This window comes from Heptranchias perlo, chromosome 4 (assembly GCF_035084215.1).
Source record: "Heptranchias perlo isolate sHepPer1 chromosome 4, sHepPer1.hap1, whole genome shotgun sequence".
NCBI lineage: Eukaryota > Metazoa > Chordata > Chondrichthyes > Hexanchiformes > Hexanchidae > Heptranchias > Heptranchias perlo.
This window is the reverse complement of record NC_090328.1, coordinates 87,842,815-87,862,212: the sequence shown is the minus strand read 5'-3', so window position 1 is coordinate 87,862,212 and position 19,398 is coordinate 87,842,815. Positions and strand designations below refer to the sequence as shown.

Here is a 19,398-nt window from a genome sequence, read left to right as displayed (position 1 = left end):
TTCCTGTATCCCAGCGTTAAACATCAAAGGGTCCAAGAGGTTTATCCCGGCCAGCATGTTCCCAACTTTGCTAAGCTAACTGGAAGAGAGCTTGGTGACTCCATGTTGGTGGCTGAAAGCTCATGTACAAGTTACAAGTTATTTAATAGACGCGAGTCTAGGTTTAGTATTAATATGAGAGTTAGTATAGTGTTCAGTCTCATTACTTTTGTACCTGAATAGAACTAAATTAACGTTCTGTAATAAAATTAAACTGGCTGTATTTATCTTCTGCTACTGTCTACTCATTCCCTTTAGCAAACCTAATTCGTAGCTTATAACTTGAGTCACATTGTCTAACACAGTGCTTATTGCTCTGCTATCTTAAAAGAATGAGAACATGAGAGGAATAGTGTCAATTTAGTAAGCAAACTGCAGTAACAAGGGTTTCTCTGACTCTTGGGCAATACTAAATCAGATATTGTACGTGTGAAGTCATACATCGAGGGGTTGCTTACAGGAGTGATCCTTGGTATCAAGCACAAGAGAAACATCTAGAAAAAAGCCTAATATTATGGTAAACATACAGAGTAAATGGGAGCTGCAACGTTTTCAATTTACATTACGTTCTGGAGTATTTTTTAAAAATTGGCAATTATTTGTACCGTCATTCGCAAATATTTTAATCTGGAAAAAAAAAATCTGAACTTCACTATTCGCTGCAGTGTTGTGATTCTTAACAATTTACAATAGGTTTTGAGTACACTTTTATGGGACAGATTCCATCAACCAGTACTCTCCCTGCTGGAAGCCCCGTTCACAAAATCACCACATTTACACAGTTACAGTACTATTTATTGGCACAAAAGGTTCAGTAAAATCTAATGTTAACCCAGTGAAACACTGACCTGTGATCCTTCCAGGTTGAATGTCTGAGCATTATGACATAACAGCATTACATCCTTCTCCAGATCTCCCAGGCTCCGATATTTATGGTTGCGAATGCGGTCCTAGGCAAATTCAACAAAATTGATATATTATTAAAAGTGTATGGTGCACACTTTCTATCTATGTACCTGAATTACTTTCATGTTACATTTGTTCTTGGGATATGGGCACGACTGCCAAGGCAGCATTTATTGTCCATTCCTAGTTGTCCTGAGAGCAATAAGAGACAACCACATAGTATGTACTGGAGTCACATGTGGGCCAAATCAAGTGGGGGCAAGTTTCCTGAAGGAAATTAATGAATCAGTTGTTTTTTTTTTACACCAATCCAGTAGTTTTCTTATGCTAGGCACAAACGATCAGATTTATTCAACTTCGCAGCTTGTCATAATGGGATTTGAACACTCAGTTTTTGGGCTGGCTCAGTACCATAACCATCACACTACCATATCCTTTAATTCCTGTGTCAACATTTACAACAGAACCTGTCTCTGCAAACATGCATATCTCAAAGGGGCTAGAATACAAAGGGATACAAGTTATGTTACAGTTATATAAAGCTCTGGTTAGACCCCACCTGGAGTACTGTTTTAAGTTCTGGGCACCACACCTCAGGAAGGATATATTGGCCTTGGAGGGGGTGCAACGCAGATTCATCAGAATTATACCAGGGCTAAAAGGATTAAATTATGAAGACAGGTTGCATAGACTAGGCTTGTATTCCCTTGAGTATAGAAGATTAAGGGGTGATCAAATTGAGGTGTTTAAGGTGATTAAAGGATTTGATTGAGTGGAGAGAGAGAAACTATTTTCTCTGGTGGGGGAGTCCAGAACAAGGGGGCATAATCTTAAAATTAGATCTAAGCTGTTCAGGGATGATGTCAGGAAGCACTTTTTCCACACAAAGGATAGTGGAAATCTGGAACACTCTTCCCCCAAAAAGCTGTTGAGGCTAGGTCAATTGAAAATTTCAAAACTGAGATTGATAGGTTTTTGTTTGGCAAGGGTATTAAGGGTTATGGAACAGAGGCAGGTAGATAGGAGTTAAGATACAGATACAGCATGATCTAATTGAATGGCGGAACAGGCTCATGGAGCTGAATGGCCGACTCCTGTTCCCATATTCCTAATAACAATTTTGTATGAAAACAGTTGCCCGAAATGATGTATTTGCAGGTTTCCAGTTCCCATCAACCATCTGCTGAGCTTGCACCACCCAAATGTCCAAACCAGATGCTCTAAACTCTGCTTCTCTCCTTTACTTTGTTCAAAATCATTTTAATAGCTGTATATTTTCCAAGCCCACAGAAGATTCCACTGTTCATATTTCAGACGTGTGTGTGTGTCAGATAGGCAGTTTGACATTCCGGAGGCAGTTGAGGAATCAAGAGGTAGGGCTGGGTATCCTCAGCATAAGTATGAAAGCTGACCTGTGTCTTCACATCATATCACCAAACAGCAGCATGTAGATAAGGAAAAGGAAAAGATTCTTGGGAGACCCCATAGGTGACAGTGCAAGGGAGGGAAGGGAAACCATTGCTGGAGATATGCTGGGTGCATTCAGATAGTTAGGAATGGAACCATACAAGAGCAGTCCCATGGAGCGAGAAGACAGAGGGCCATGCTTTGGAAGGACGGTATAGTAAACCAAATCAATCTCTGCAGAGAGATCAAGGAAGGATAATGTATCAGACTCAGTCACAAAGGATAATATTCCTATCTTTCCTAGGCTGTTCTTGTGACCATGAGCAGGGTGGAAGTGAGACGATAGTGATTTTCAGGAGATGGCCAATAAGACATTGAGAACCTTGGAGGAAAGGGAGGTTGGAGATGGGGCAGTAGTTATAGATGAATGGGTCAAGGGCCCTTAAAATAAAGATGAAGGTTGTGCCCTTCCTCTTGCAGGCAAAATTCTTCATATTCAGGATATTGTTGCATCTAAAAAATATGCATGTTTCATCCTTGTTTCTACATTTAGTGTTTTGTAAACTCCTCTCCAACAAGGCCATTTACAAAAGCATTTTAAAAAAAAGCATTTTTAAAGTACACCTTGAAATATTTAATTTTTAATGCAATATTCTGCTCTACATAACATTTCACATATTAAACTGGAAGCAGACATCCCCCCCCCACCAAGAGTTCCACCTTTCAATTCAGCAGAACACAATGATGATTTAAGTCAATTTTAAAATTAAAATCTGATTGCTTGCCATTAGATTTTTAAAAAACTCAGTGGAATTTGTAGAAGAGAAACAAAACTTTAGACAATTGCTCGTTATGTGGTTAAATAACCTCATTTATGAACTGTCCCACCTTAATTTTTTTGAAATCCACAGGTTTTCGAATTAGCTCGTAGTATTCAGGTAGCTCCTTCCGTGAAGGCAATTGGATGAAAACTTCACTCAACTGTCGGCTCAAGCTAGTTCCAGGGCAAACGTAAATAATAGGTCAGGGCTATAATCACACATCACCAGCAGCACATTAAAACAATAATTTACATGAACTGAATTCAAATTTCATCTGTGTCCATTTCGAACATTCATTTTCATTTCAACTACAAAGTCATTACTGCAATGAGTATCACAGTAAAAGCAGCCCTAAGTTTCATTTATGATTGACAGGAAAATCTGCTCCCTCATCCCAACCTATTTCTATTAGTCTATTATTGTAGGTGTTGCAATATTTCTCATGTGCCCATAAAGGTGCACCATGCCTACTTTGCACAAATCTATTGTTTATTTAACCAGATTGTGGAAATATCTTTCAAGCCTTCTTCAGTAATAAATAACTATGTGGCTACTAGTGTCAAAAACTCTCGGATTATTACGAACAAAGACCTGTTCTATTGCATTGCAGTCTGCTGCACACATAGTATATTATACACCAGTGAATCACCAATACAGCAAATACCCAGGAAAAAAAACTAAACATGAGAGACAAGTCATTTTATACTCCAGTCATATGACTAGAGACATACTCTGGCTGAAATCCTACACCAAAGTTGTACATTAAAACAATGTTATCCCAAGTCTGTAAAAGCAGGCTGAAAGAACACTGCAACACATTTATTTTGAGGTGGTCTTGTGTTGCACCAATTCTGGTGTAACTCGCTATCATCTCAACATTGACTAATAGCACAGAAAATGAAAAGTCTCAGGCAGAAGTTTTATTTGACTGATGAAATAAAATTAGTGTAGTGTAAAATAAACAATATACTTCAACTCTGTACATAAACATCTGTATATAAAAATGTAATCTATAGTACAGAAAACTGATAAAGTGCATAATGGTAAAGAGAGTATGTGGCACCACCAGTAAAGTAATTATGTACCATCTTTAGAGCATGAGGACATTTTATACAGTTCTGACTGACCTTTTGACTCTCCAGACCAGAATACATGAAAATCTACTCCAAAAGTTTTAATTGAATCAAACTGCATTCACTATTTGGAGAATGGGTATTTAAAAATAGGAGATTTAGCAGCTTTGTTGAAAAGTTGTGCACACTCAATTCCATTTAAGAATTGCATTGTTTAGTTTGAAGTAGTGTTGTTACCTTTTCAATACTGTTCACTATCTAGTAAACCTCTCTAAAGCCACCTCTCATTTGCCTCCTTATGTAAATCCACCTATGCAGACTTCATGAAAGAAGCGAGACTTGTGAGAGCACTATAGGTATAATAGAGGTATGAGGTTTTTTTTGCTGCAGAGGGTAGATTTGAGATCAGAGAGCAATGCCTTCCAAACAGCAGTGAAGGTTTGGTTTTTGCATTTGCATTGGGGATAATCAGTTACAATTAGCAAATGGTTGAGTAAGATCAGAGATCAATCGACTGACCATTGGTCACCATGGACCAGCATCTCATAGATCCCAAAACTTCAATAAACTTGTGCAACCAATTACCAGTGCAGTGCACTCGATTTTACTATGGGCATCACTTGACAATCATGGTCAACTGAGCATAAATACTACCAGTATGTGTGAACTAGAAAGTAATCCACTGAAGTACAGTGCTGAAAAATGTAGAGCCCCATTAGTAAGTAGCCTGTTGCGTGTGAAGAACATCTAGAGTTATACCATCCTTAGCAGGATTCTTTTAAAAATCTGTTATGTATTTCCCAGGAGGATATTGATTGCATCCAAAATTCAAAAGTTAGCATTACCTAATCTATAAAAGAGCTTATTTGCTACTCATGAAGTACTATCAATATGGGTGGAGCAGTTACCACTTATACGCAGAATAAAATGTTTTATTCTAAAGAGCTATGAGACTGATCCCTAGTTTCAGAGGACTGAGTTATGAAGAAAAACAGGAGACACTTGTGCTTCATCCTTGAGAGGAGGCAACAGAGGAAGAATATAAAAAGATATAGGGAAATGGGATTAAATAGCTCCACTACGTATCACCAGCGCAGACACAATAAATGAATGACCTCCTCCTGTGCTGTAAATTCAATAACTTTACAGAGTAATAACAGATGGCAAAAAACATAGACAAGGCAAAAGCAAAATACTGCGGAGGAGAAGAAACAAAAGATGGGTCTAGTAGAGCTGTAAGTAACAACAGAATCATTATCAGCAGCTGCAGTGTCACAAAAGAGAGCAGTGGTTATGATGTGAAGTTAGTGAAATCAATGTTGAGTCTGGAAGGTTGTAAAGTGCCTAACTGAAAGATGAAGTGGGTTCCTTGAACTTCCAATGAGCTTCGTTGGAACAGTATAGGAGGACCAGGTCAGAGAGGGAGTGTGACGGAGAATTAAAATGGCAAGCAACTGGAAGGTCAGGGTCAAACTTTCGGACTGAATGGAGGTGCTCAGTGAAGCGATCACCCAACCTGCATTTGGTCTCCCCAACGTAGAAGAGACCTACATAGAAAAGGCAAATTTAGAAACAATACTTCAAACTAAACTGAGTCAGACAAGGGCTCCAAATTCATAATAGCAAAAGGCTCATTTAGAATTGATGTCCAGAAGTAGTTCTTCACACAAGGAATTGGACAAAAATCCTAATATCATTTGAGGAACAGTTGGATGTGGTAAAGGGGCAGGAGGATTTAGGGTCTTTCTGGGTGATTGAATTATGATGTCAAATTCTGTTTGATAACGTTCCTGTGAAGCACCTTGGGAAGTTTTGCTATGTTAAAGGCGCTATATAAATGCACGTAGTAGCTGTTGTTATTATTATTGATTGGGCAAATTCCCATCGCCCATCAAAACCTATCTTGCGATAGAATGACTAGAACACATTACTGCTTGTTAGCTTCACTGAATTAATAGTATTCTTACCTCCGAGTGAGAAGATTGTGGGCCAGGCCCCATGCAGACATGAGCACATAATCTAGGTTGGCATTTTAGTACAGTGCTGAGTGTGCCGCATTGTCATAAATGCCATATTTCAGATGAGATATTAAAATCGATGCTCCGTCTGCATGTTCAGGTGAGCACAAAAGATTCCACGGCAGTATTCAAAGAAGAGCAGCGAGTTCTCCTAGCTAACATTTTCTCTCCCAATGAACAGCACCAAAAACATATTAATTGGTCATTTATTTGCTGTTTGTGAGCCCCTGGTACTGCATTTACCTACATGACAGCGAATGCACTTGAAAAATAATTTATTGGTTGTAATGTGTCCTGAGGACGCGATAAGGGACTATGTAAATGCAAGTTCTTTATTTCTTCACTACACAATTTCTGCTAGACTGCAGACAGGGCACTGGAAGGTAAGGTAGAATGATGTGCTGTGTTGAATAGGGAGCACATAACTAACAACCGAGAGCTCAAGATCCCCATGTTTAATGAGCAGAAATATGCCTAAACAAGTAGTTTCGCCCACTGTACATCGCATCCATTTTAATGACTTTATCGTAAGCCAAGTGAACTCAGAATCCAGAAGAAGAACAAAGACCGACCACCCCTCCCTGCAACAGAGCAGAAAGTAAGGAAACGCACCCATAGCATCTCGCTGCACCAAACAAAATATAGTGATCGTTGTTCCCCCCAAATAAGCCAACCACTACCATTTACCCATCGCACATTAATTGGAACACTGCCCCTCACCCAAGAAACACCTTCTTCCACATTAATCATTGGAATCCACACACTTCACCTGATCACATCTCCCACATCAACCATCCGTCAGGTGATTGGAGCCCATACCCTCGGCCAAACAACGCCAACCCTCACCCACTGAGCATCTTTTAGGTGACCGGAACCCAGCCTCCTCACTTAAGCACATCTCTTCAACAACCTCCTACCATGGAGCATCACTTAGCTAATTGGAGCCAATCTCTCTGTCCCAATTTTCCTCCTCCTCCCCTCTCTATCCTCTTTCACCACCTAATCTTCCTCTCTCTCCCCACTTCCCTCCCCTACCCCCCCCAATCCTCTCTCCACTTTTCACTCCTCTCTTCTCCTCCCTCACTTCCTTCTGCCTCAAACCCTGCCCTTCTTCGACCTCTCTCCCTGCTTGGTTGAATTTCAATAATCCCCACCCTCTTAACTTTGCTTGACCCGAATACCGCACTTTTTCTGACTCTCTGTGTACAACGCTACGAGAGAATCAACTAGTAAATTTAAAAAATGTTAGAAGTTACCTCAGTTCTTGGTTGGCTGTTTATAAAGCAGGGGCTTTCTAATAAGAGGATACCTATAATGAAAGTCTTCTCTTCACATTCATACTGGTTGCTCAATATATTGACAGGGAGCGAGACCTAAATTTGTTGATTGTTTCTCAGAGTAAGTAACCATATCCTTATGATCTCAACTATTGGGTAGTTAATTTCAACTGCCGGGCACATATGAACTACATTTCTTCCGACCATTAAAAGGTAAAGTGCACAGAGCATTCAATATTTACCTCTATTTTAGTCAGGCACTTCCCACCTGCAGATAGTGTCCCAAAACTGTATATACACAGACGGGAACACCATTTAGGTGGAAATGATTAGAATGCCACTAATCTGAACTCGGCTAGACCAAATTAGATTAACGATGGAATCAGAATAGTGATTCATCACTCAGGATTTTGATGTTTAGAAAACGGGTTCGAATGAAAAACTCACTTGTGTGAGGAGACATTTAAATCAAGGAGGAGAATTACTGTTTTAATACTGCATTACAGCTTAAAATAAGCATTAGAAGCCAGAAGGGAGAGCTGCCATTTAACTATCACAGCACTGGACGATTGTTACAGAACAGAGCACCAGCTGATAGGAATGCACTAGCTCTGTGATACTGAAAATGTAACTTTCCTCCCTCCTCATCTGACACTAGATTTCAATCACAGCTGAAACTGCTGATTTCAAGTTTTAAGCATGAATTTTAAACATGGTGAGAGCGTTCTTGGTGCTCCATCGGTAATTAGGATCAGCCACACACCTAATGTCAATGAGATCATGGCTGATCTGTATCCTAACTCCATTTACCTGCCTTGGTTCCATATCCCTTAATACCCTTGGCTAGCAAAAATCTATCTATCTCAGAATTAAAATTAAATTGAGCTAGCATCTACTGCTTTTTGTGGGAGGCACCCTTTGTGTGAAGAAGTGTTTCCTAACTTTTCTCCTGAATGGCCTGGCTCTGATTTTAAGGTTATATCCCCATGTCCTAGACTTCCCCACTAGCAGAAAAACTCTCTCTATCTACCCTATCAATTCCTTTCAAAATCCTAAAAACCTCAATCAAATCACCCCGTAACCTTCTATAATCCAGGGAGTACAAGCCTAGTTTATGTAATCACTCCTCATAATTTGGCCTCTAGCCAAACTGTTCCAGTACAGCTACAACACTGGCATCTACCAAACAATGTGGAAAATTGCATCGGTATGTCCTGTCCACAAAAAGCAGGACAAATCCAATCCGGCCAATTACCGCCCCATCAGTCTACTCTCAATCATCAGCAAAGTGATGGAAGGTGTCGTCGACAGTGCTAACAAGCGGCACTTACTCACCAATAACCTGTTCACCGATGCTCAGTTTGGGTTCCGCCAGGACCACTCGGCTCCAGACCTCATTACAGCCTTGGTCCAAACATAGACAAAAGAGCTGAATTCCAGAGGTGAGGTGAGAGTGACTGCACTTGACATCAAGGCAGCAGTTGACCGAGTGTGGCACCAAGGAGCCCCAGTAAAATTGAAGTCAATGGGAATCAGGGGGAAAACTCTCCAGTGGCTGGAGTCATACCTAGCACAAAGGAAGATGGTAGTGGTTGTTGGAGGCCAATCATCTCAGCCCCACGACATTGCTGCAGGAGTTCCTCAGGGCAGTGTCCTTGGCCCCACCATCTTCAGCTGCTTCACCAATGACCTTCCCTCCATCATAAGGTCAGAAATGGGGATGTTCGCTGATGATTGCACAGTGTTCAGTTCCATTTGCAACCCCTCAGATAATGAAGTAGTCCGTGCCCACATGCAGCAAGACCTGAACAACATCCAGGCTTGGGCTGATAAGTAGCAAGTAACATTCGTGCCAGACAAGTGCCAGGCAATGACCATCTCCAACAAGAGAGTCTAACCACCTCCCCTTGATATTCAACGGAATTACCATCACTGAATCTCCTACCATTAACATCCTGGGGGTCACCATTGACCAGAAACTTAACTGGACCAGCCACATAAATACTGTGGCTACAAGAGCAGGTCAGAGGTTGGGTATCCTGCAGCGAGTAACTCACCCCCTGACTCCCCAAAGCCTTTCCCCCATCCACAAGGCACAAGTCAGGAGTGTGATGGAATACTCTCCACTTGCCTGGATAAGTGCAGCTCCAACAATACTCAAGAAGCGCAACACCATTCAGGACAACGCAGCCCGCTTGATTGGCATCCCATCCACCACCCTAAACATTCACTCCCTTCACCACCAGCGCACCGTGGCTGCAGTGCACCATCCACAGGATGCACTGCAGCAACTTGCCACGGCTTCTTCGACAGCACCTCCCAAACCCGCGATCTTTACCACCTGGAAGGACAAGGGCAGCAGGCACATGGGAACAACACCACCTGCACGTTCCCCTCCAAATCATACACCATCCCGACTTGGAAATATATCGCCGTTCCTTCATCGTCGCTGGGTCAAAATCCTGGAACTCCCTACCTAACAGCACTGTGGGAGAACCTTCACCTCACGGACTGCAGAGGTTCAAGAAGGCGGCTCACCACCACCTTCTCAAGGGCAATTAGGGATGGGCAATAAATGCTGGCCTTGCCAGTGACGCCCACATCCCATGAACCAAAACAAAAAAACCCTTGGAGCCCTGGTAACATTCTGGTGAATCTGCGCTGCACTCTTTCCAAGGACAATATATCCTTTCTAAGGTGCAGTGCCCAGATCTGTACACCGTACTCCAGATGTGGCCTAACCAAGGCTCTGTATAGCTGTAGCAAAAGTTCCTCCCCTTTATATTCTAGCACTCTAGATATAAAGGCTAACATTCAGTTAGCCTTTTTGATTATTTTTTATACCTGACCACTACATTTTAGTGATCTGTGCACATGTACCCCTAAATATCTTTGGACCTCCACTGTTCCTAGCTTTTCACCATTTAAAAAATACTTGGATCTTTCCTTTTTTGGTCCAAAATGGATGACTTCACACTTACCTGCGTTGAAATCCATCTGCCACAGTTTTGCCCACTCACTTAATCTATCAATGTCTCTTTGTAATTTCATGCTGTCAGCTACACTACTTACTATGCCACCAATCTTTGCGTCATTGGCAAACTTGGACATATGGCTCTCGAGTCTTATCGAAAGCTGGTATACATTTTACATAATCTACAAAATAAACTAAAGTAACAAAAAGCAGTGTAAACGCCAAAGTGCTCGTCACCAATAGAAAATGCTCTGCTCAAAGCTTTCACCCCTGTTCTATTACTAATCTGTGCAAACTAACAGTGTGCAGATTAGTGACCTATTATATTTGAAGGTTGCTGCCTCAAAAACCGATCTCTAAGGAGAGCTGCAACTAGGATCACTTAAGAAAAAACTGATGTACATTTTTCCATATATTTTCTTTATAATTCTAAAAAGGTATAGTTGATGCTATTTACATTTCATTTAGCATTTTCACTGATATAAGTTTGGGCTAAACGGCTTAAGTACAAAAATGTTAAATAGCTTAAAGTACAAACTTAGATGCTTGCAGATTGGATTTTTGGAGCAACTGAAATGCAAATGAGATACTTGATTTCAAAAGGTAAGAATGTTAATGTGGATCTCATCTTACCTGTCTCTATAGTTTATAACTGTATCAATGATTGCATTCATCTGTTTAGTGATCCTTGGTGGATTTGGAGACAGCTTTTCAGCTGGAGGTCTGCCTCTCTTTTTCTTCTTCTTTCCATCTTCCTTTGATGAATCTTTATCTACATGTCTTCTGCGTTTCCGAGCTTTCTTCTGACGTATTTCCTCTTCCATTTCTTCTAAATTGCCGTCTTCAATTGCCTAATTAAAAAAGTTACAAGTTTTGTTTTCTGTTCAAAATTTTGGATTTAAATATCTTAAAATATCTACTTTATAAAAGTAAGTTTACTATGCCAGTACAGTTATTATTTGACCCTTTAGTACCTGAGCCTAGATAGTACACTTTGTGGTAATTTCACTTTTTAAATTGCCACCTTCCTTCAATTAATTGTCTCTTATTTCTGCCATCATGCCCTTCAACCTAGGAGAAATGCAGATCCCTCAAAACTCCAAACTATATTCCAGACTTGATTCTGCTCTTCTCCCTAAAAAAAACTGTCAAAAAGGTATACTTCACAAGGAACACGGGCTTTCTGATAACCTACCAATCTAAAAAGTTCAAGGTGTGCACTCTGAATTTCTTGTACAGTCCCACCGCTTACAGCGGGCATGTTGGTGCTAACGCAATTTGCCCGCTATACATGTTGGCCAGTTTATATGAATCTATGTTGTTTGTTTATAGCCCTGACTGGAACATTTCTTCCTTAATGGGTATTTCAAAGACTTCCATTTAAAGCCAGTTAATCTCTCCCATCACTGACTATACCGGAACTATCCAGAAATGATCAGGTACCTGGGAGGCACTGCTGGAACTCAGTGCTCTATAATTCTGACCTATTCATACTTTTCTTTGGTGCAAGGTACTCCATAGTGTAATGCTCTGTGCAATCGATGGGACATGGCAAAAAACCACAAATTCCTCACTTGCGCTTACATACTGATGTTGTCGGCATAGACCAGTCAACTTGACTCAGCTTCTCTTTAGCTGAATGCCCTGTGTGGCTCCATGCCCGAAATAGCCAATGTTCTTAACTGAACAACTTAATGAGGTGCAAACTACTCAATGAACACCTGTTTCTGCCCAAAATAGCCTGCGCGCTTAACACGTTGTAAGCGGCAACTTTGTAACTGACAATAATGGTAAATGCAAATGGTTTGAGCTATTTGCCTGATTTAACAATTTACTGATTTCAATGTATACAGTTTAAGTGGTGAGCACTGTGTCTTGTTACCTTGAAACCCATGTAGATTGATCAATTACACACAGACAAAAACAGTACTGAAATGAGCCATATGATCAGACAGCTCTCAAGTAGCTCTGCATCTCTGCTCAGCCTTTGCAGCCATTGGCACTACTGACCACTTGATCAGTTTCCAATGCCTCTCCGCTGCAGTCCACCTTCAGGTCACTGCTCTCTCCTGGTTCTGCTAGTGGCTTCTCCTGCATGGTGCATTCAATGAATCCATCATTAGCCCTCTGCTCTTCACTATATCTTTGTTACTCCTCAAGCAATATTATCCGGAAACGCCAGGACAGCTTACACATGTATACCAATAACATCTAGCTGGACTCCTCCATTGACTAAAAGGTTGTTGCCAATTTCTCCAATTACCGGAGTGACATCATGACCTGGATGAGCCAAAACTTCCTCCAGCTGAATGTTGGCAAGACCAAGGCCAACCTCTTCAGTTTCCAACAGCATCTTTGGACTCTAGTCCATCAACCTACTCAGTTGCCATTTCAAGCTGTGTCAAGAAGTACATAACCTTGATGTCCTGCTCAACCAAGCTCAGCTTTATTCCCCAGATCCACTCTAGAACCTAAACTACCTTCTCTCACCTCTGCAATATTACCCACTCCTACCTCTCTTCCTGTTGTTGCAAATCCTAATGCATAGCTTCTTCACCTCAAATTTTGACTTCTCTAATACTCTGAGTGGCAACAAATCCGACTTTGATTGTGTCGCCTACATTCGGAGAACAAAAATTAAAAAAATTGGGCACAATATTGTAATTGCTGCTTAATCAATGATTTGTACAGGTATACTATTATTTCTTTGCTTTTGTACTCTATTCCTCTATTTATAAAATCTAGGATCCCTAATGCTTTTTTTAAATAAAAAAGTGCTCTATCAACTTGTCCTCCTTCTTTTCAAGACTTGTGTAACTGAACCCCTAAGTCTCTCTGCTCTTCTACTCCTTTTAAAGTTTTGCCATGTCGTTTATTTCCTCCCCATATATTTTGGGAGGAACATCAACTTGCGTTTCTCTGCATCACATTTAATTCACCAACTGCCCAAACCACTAATCTACGTCATCCTTAAGTCACTCAGGGCTCTCTTTACGGTTAACCATACTCAATTTGCAGACAACAAAAACAGAGTCCAGGTTATTCAGATATATTTTAAGTAAAACAATGGTCCCAACACTGACCCCCGAGGAACATCCACTGTTTACATCCCTCCAGTCTCAAAAACATCTTTGCTGTTTTCTATCCTTTAGCCAACTTCCTATCCATTGGGTATATTAGTTAGAAAATAATCAGTTCACAAGGGGTTAATTTATTTCTAACATAGCTCAATAACTAATAAAGCTTTTCGGTGAAAATCTTCACAGATCTTTATGATACAAGATTGTACATGAGTGATGCAATCCCTACACCATTCCACGGAGTTCAGGTCTTCAGTTTTAAACAAAGATTGTAGGAAAATCCCTCAGCTCATTAAATTTTTGGGTTTCGAAAGACAATGCTGTCAATCATCCAAGATCAAAGACACTACACAAATTAACTATTGCTTGGCACATTAATGAGCAACTTGTTACAGTATTTCTGGATCCCATACTTGCTAAACAATGTTAGTTTTGAGAATCTCAGGAAAAAGGCCACTTATCTGCCTAATTTCCAGATCAATTTGTCCTGTTTTCCCAAAGACAATCTGCATCTGGTCTCCTGAAATTTGGTAAAGATAGTCAGGTTCAATTTTAACTTTAGCTATTTTAAAACACAATGAAATGAAGGCAGATATTTTCCCAATTTGACATAAGATAGTTACCCTGCTTTTGTCAGTTCATCTCTAAACTAAATTCTCAAATTGTAATGTTATTTATCTTAAGGCATTCTTTGATTAAAAATGGATACTAATAGTATGTTTAATTACAAAAAGTCACTAATTTCTTGGTTGTGCATCAATTCAAATGCCACAAAGATTTAAAATAGCATTATTTCTATTCTAAAAGGTAATTAAAGTTTCTGGTTTGAAATCCTTTTCAGCAATATTCAGTATAATACACATAAGCAATTAAAAAAAGGCTTCTGCAAAAAATAATGGGATCTCTGAATTGAACATGGAATTTACTTTCAATGTAACTACAATTTGTTCCAAGTCTTCTGAAAAATTTATGTAGCATTTTATTTCCTTCTGCTTTCCCGACGTATGCTGGCTGTTGAGTCAGCCATTTAAAAAAATGATTTGAATTTTTAGTCCAGAACTCACTCCACGTAAATACAATTTGTAAGAGTAAATCTTTTGCTTACTAAAGCAAATTTCCTAAAGTAGTTTCTAATATTTATTGCTACATTATAACAATATATAATGTCAAATCACTTAGGTTTAGATTTTCCATCCATTCATAGTCAATCATTAAATGTGCCAATTGAACATATTGGGCGCTAAATTGGGCCGTGTAGCGCCCATTGTTTTGGCGCTACACAGCCTCTCCGACGTCCAAGCTGGTGTCTTGGATGCGCACGCTCGTTTCCTGCATGAAGTGTGCCAGACGCCATCTTGGTATAGGAGTTAGTGCAGGCACAGGTAACAAATGCTGGAATCATGTAAAGTAGGGAGCAAATGGCTTCAATCAGTGTGCAACGCTGATTTAAAGTGACAGACACCATTTTGGGACTTAAGGCTCAACTCAACGCACAGTCTTAACTCCGACCATCTGAACGTGTCTTAAGAGTGCCCGGAGGAACCCCCCATCAGCGCTATTTAAAAGGGACCATGCAAGATTTACAGGTTAGTGGCTGGATTATTGCTTCTGGCTGCCGAGACATTTGTAACTGTTTTTGGAGGTCTCCTAGACTTGAATACTAGGATGCGGGGATATAGCCTAACATTTAGAGCCAGGACATGCAGGAATGAAGTTAGGAAATGCTTCTACATGCAAAGGGTGCGAGGCATTTGGAATGCTTTTCTGCAGATGGCAGTTGATGCTAGCTCAATTGTGAATGTTAATTCTGAGATTGATAGATTTCTGTGAATCAAGGATATTCTGTGAACTAAGGGATATGGGGCTAAGACGGGTATTTGGAGTTAGGTCACAGGTCCACCATGATCGCATTGAATGGTGTAACAGGCTCGAGGGGCTAAATGCCACGGCCACTTGCTGCCTCTTGATATGCGCCACCTTCTCCTGCAAGAAAGCGGGACGAGTGTCTGGGTGATGTGCCTGTCATGGTTGAATAGCTGCCAGTGTGTGTGGCCTGTGAGTTGCGGGTGGATGGCTCGAAACAGTGATAATGTGTAAGGGTGAGAGGAAGCATCTCATTGGAAGAGTTGAGTACTGATGGAAAGAGTTTATTGGTATGTGGGTGATGGGGGGTGTAGTGCGTGGTGCAGTTGGTAGGAGACGCCACTTGATAGTTGACCTCACTCACCTTGACCACTCATGTCAAAGCATTGAACTTCTTCCTGCACTGCATGTTCATGATGATGTGCGCCAGGCATTGACTTCATCCCCTGTTGCCTCCCACTGTCTTTTGAATATATGTCTGGAGGGCTTCTTGCACCCCTCCCCATCCCCCTCCCCCAACCCCCCCACACGGATATAGGATGTCCCTCCTTCTGTCCACCTCTTGCATCCAAGGTCTCTAGTGCATCAGCAGAGAACCTTGGTGCATGCACTCTCACAGGCCTGGTACCAGCTCAGATCGGTAGATTGGTGAGTTCTGGTGTGCAGATTGGAGGATGTAGGATTTAGTAGTGCGCAACCGTAATTCAATGTTTTAACATAACTCATCAGTGTGTAAACATAGAGATGAATTCTGCATCTGTGTTTTACATCTGTGAAGTCTGATCTCTGTTCAGACTCCATGCAGACAGTAGACTGTTATTTTCAGCAAATAACAGGTACCAGCTACTTTTAAGAGATTTCTAAGAAACAGCCTCCCTTTAAGAGATTGCGCTCCCTCTGGTGGTGGAAAGTGAAAATTGCATTGGTTCCACGTGCAAGGCCTGGAAAGGAACGCTGGGTCCAAACTTGGGTCCTGCCTGCGCAGGGTCCGTCAGGCACGGGGTGGTAGTGTGGCCCTAAATGGACCCTTATCAAATTTCTCCCCCATTATATACTAGCAGATCTCTTGTGGTGTTGCTCACAGGTCAGAGGCTACATTGTTACAGGGGTGGGGGTGAAAACATAGGAGGGCTCCTTCACTCCTTACTCCGCTCCACTTCTCAATCCTTGCTCTCTGCCTTCAACTTTAACATTTTCTCACTCTTTCATTTCTCGATTTCCTCTTTCTCCTCCCATGAGACAGCAAAATACACTGGTTAGGTGGATCATTTAACATGGGGCAGGAAGGCATGTGAGTAGGTGGGTCTGAATGAGCATGGACTGGTAAGTACTCTGGAAACATTGGGAATGGGAAACACCTCGGTCGATGCAAAACATTGCCCTGACCTGTTCCCAGAAGAGTGCCAGTTTTCTCCACTGTATTTGCCAACCATTTTTGGGTACAGTCAAGTAAATACAAAAGAGCCAAACACAGTGTAGAAAACTGGCTTCGGGTTATGATCGGGGTGAGCTAAGACCACAAAGCATTCAGTCCATGGTGGAGTGGAGTGGGCTGAGAGACTCGGAGTAAGGCAGCAGGACAGGACTGGATGCTGGTTAGGTGGGGAATAGGCTTAAATAAAATAGAGGACATCCTGTGTGCATAGAAGCATAGACAGCACTCTTGAAGCCAAGTGTAAGTCCACACCCTGGAAAGAGTTTGGACCTCAGGGGAAAAAGATCCATTTCCAACAGGAATTATAATTTCACATTAAACATTTACCCACTGTTTTTTTTCTACCAGTACTATAAAAGGTGTTTACACTTCAAGTTTCCCACGCCTGGAGTGAGAGTCAATATTGATCCAGTTTTTGCACAAATCAGAGGCCACTGTGGGACAGATATGCCGAATTATAGATCAGTCCATTTGGATAAGTCAGCTATAATTGCAGCAGGTTGACTACTTCCTCCATGGCCACACCAAGGAAACACCCTAATGATGGAAAACCTTGAATTCGTGACCAGTGACTGGATAAATTCCCAATGCATCTAATGTGTAGTAGAGATGGTTGATTGTTAAGCTGGAAATGGTACTCACCAGGCTTATACATTATTGTAAACAAATCCAAATAGACAAGGTTTTTTTTAAAATTTAACTATGGGAATTGCAAAATATACCCATGATGCCAGAATGGCCATTTTCAGGACAAAGTTCCATTCCAAAGGACTGACCTTCATATCCCTGACTAGGGACAAAATTCAAATCAAGTTGTGTTTTTTTTTTAAAAAGAAAAGGCTAATCAGTACCTTAAACACACAGCTTTCCATTCATTACTTATGTGCTTTTTAACAAAAATGCTTTGAACCAAACACATACACTCAGGAAGTCAAGCAGTAATTCTAGAAATATAATTATATGCATTACCTACCCTTAGCCACTGCTTTTCTGTAAGAGCATCACTGTAGTCCACATCCCTGCGCATACGTGAACCTCGCCCAAACATCTTCTCCTCCTCCTCTTCACAGGTCAACCGTTCCACTTCTGCATCATCTTTGATAATCCAGGATGGCAAATCGTCTTCCTCCATCAGTCGTGGTTTGCGTTTCGGATTCCGTGCTTCTTCTCTTCGCCTCTCCAGATCCATACGCTAAGAATGGGGGCGGGAGGGGAATATGACAATTTAAAAATAACTGTACAATACATTTCTTGTGATTAAATAAAACCTAATATTTATACACCATCTTTGCATTAGTTTACATGATTCCTTTGAGTTTGGCGTGATCTCTCATATATATCAAAAGGAAGAAAAAAAATTGTAGTTGCAGAAGACTTAGCTGGTAGTTACAAATACATGAAGTTGCATTACTCTTTCTGTGATCAAAAGGCAAATATTGACCCATGGAGAATCAATTTAGAATTATGAATTTGCTCAGTGCCATTGCAAAATTATCTGTTACAAAAAATCTAACATTAACTAGCACCGCAACAGAGAAAAAAATGACCAACCTGATGTATTATAATGCACAGTTATAGGGATTTTCAAAGACAGATAATTGAAGGGTTCATAGGTCTAATCCTTTAATCAACTGATTGATCTGATCTTCCCTGTTAATGAGGCTGACTGCCGGGGCGAAACCCGGAAGTGAAATTAATGGGCCTCATTAAGGTCGCGATCGCAACCTGCCCACTGACCTTCTGGGTTTCACAGCCAGAAATCTTTTTCCCCTCTCCCTTCCAGGCTTTCAGTTAAAATTTACCCAAGGTATTTAGTCTTACTAGAAAGATACAAGAGTTCATGTAAGTAAATTAATAATGACAACTTCCTGCGCCTTCCTGTTTCCCACTCACACCTGAACTCACTCATTCCCCTACATCAGCCTCTCAGGAAGGATAGGCAGCATACTGGATCTGCACAGTAACAAAGATGGTCAGACAAGGAGTATTAATGAATTATTGTACTATACCTCCCGAATAGCGCCAGCGATAGTTTCCAGTGTACAGTTAAACCACAAATTTTAAAATCAATGACATGTTTAAGCAGCAGCCAGTTTTTAAATCAGTTACCAGTGCCTCAATAAACTCTCATTCAGTTGCTTGAGGACTAGATGAGCACAGTATCTGGCTCTAAACTTTATTCACCAGATTGGGGGTCTTCAGCAATCAGCTGTTTTCCAGGCCCCCGTGCAAACATAGCTGGAAAAGCTGACTATTTGCTCCAAGAAAAATGGTTGGCAACTATGTTATTAGTATTTGGCCATACATGTAGTTAGAATTTGAACAGTTGACACTTTCTTTTCCCTTCCACGTGTAAGTGCTACTTCTGTGAGCTCTGGCTTTCAACAGCATTGGGAAAATTAGTCCATTTTGGAGTTTGAAAATATAGCCGAATGCTAGAGACTGCAATAATGGCTGAATTAAACAAAATACAAGGTTCTTCAGTATCATTTTTATACTCATGAA

General features: G+C 40.9%; 1 protein-coding gene across 3 annotated transcripts in view; it reads right to left on the bottom strand.

Moving 5' to 3' along the window:
- smarca2 (SWI/SNF related, matrix associated, actin dependent regulator of chromatin, subfamily a, member 2) overlaps positions 1-19,398 on the bottom strand; it is a 141,182-nt gene that overhangs the window by 21,249 nt on the left and 100,535 nt on the right. For all 3 annotated transcript variants that reach the window (XM_067983273.1, XM_067983275.1, XM_067983274.1), the window contains exons 29-32: positions 17,867-18,085; positions 11,149-11,366; positions 3,241-3,346; positions 888-989 (exon numbers count right to left, since the gene is read on the bottom strand). In XM_067983273.1, the coding sequence (XP_067839374.1) occupies positions 888-989; positions 3,241-3,346; positions 11,149-11,366; positions 17,867-18,085 (645 nt within the window). The remainder of the gene's footprint in view (positions 1-887; positions 990-3,240; positions 3,347-11,148; positions 11,367-17,866; positions 18,086-19,398) is intronic.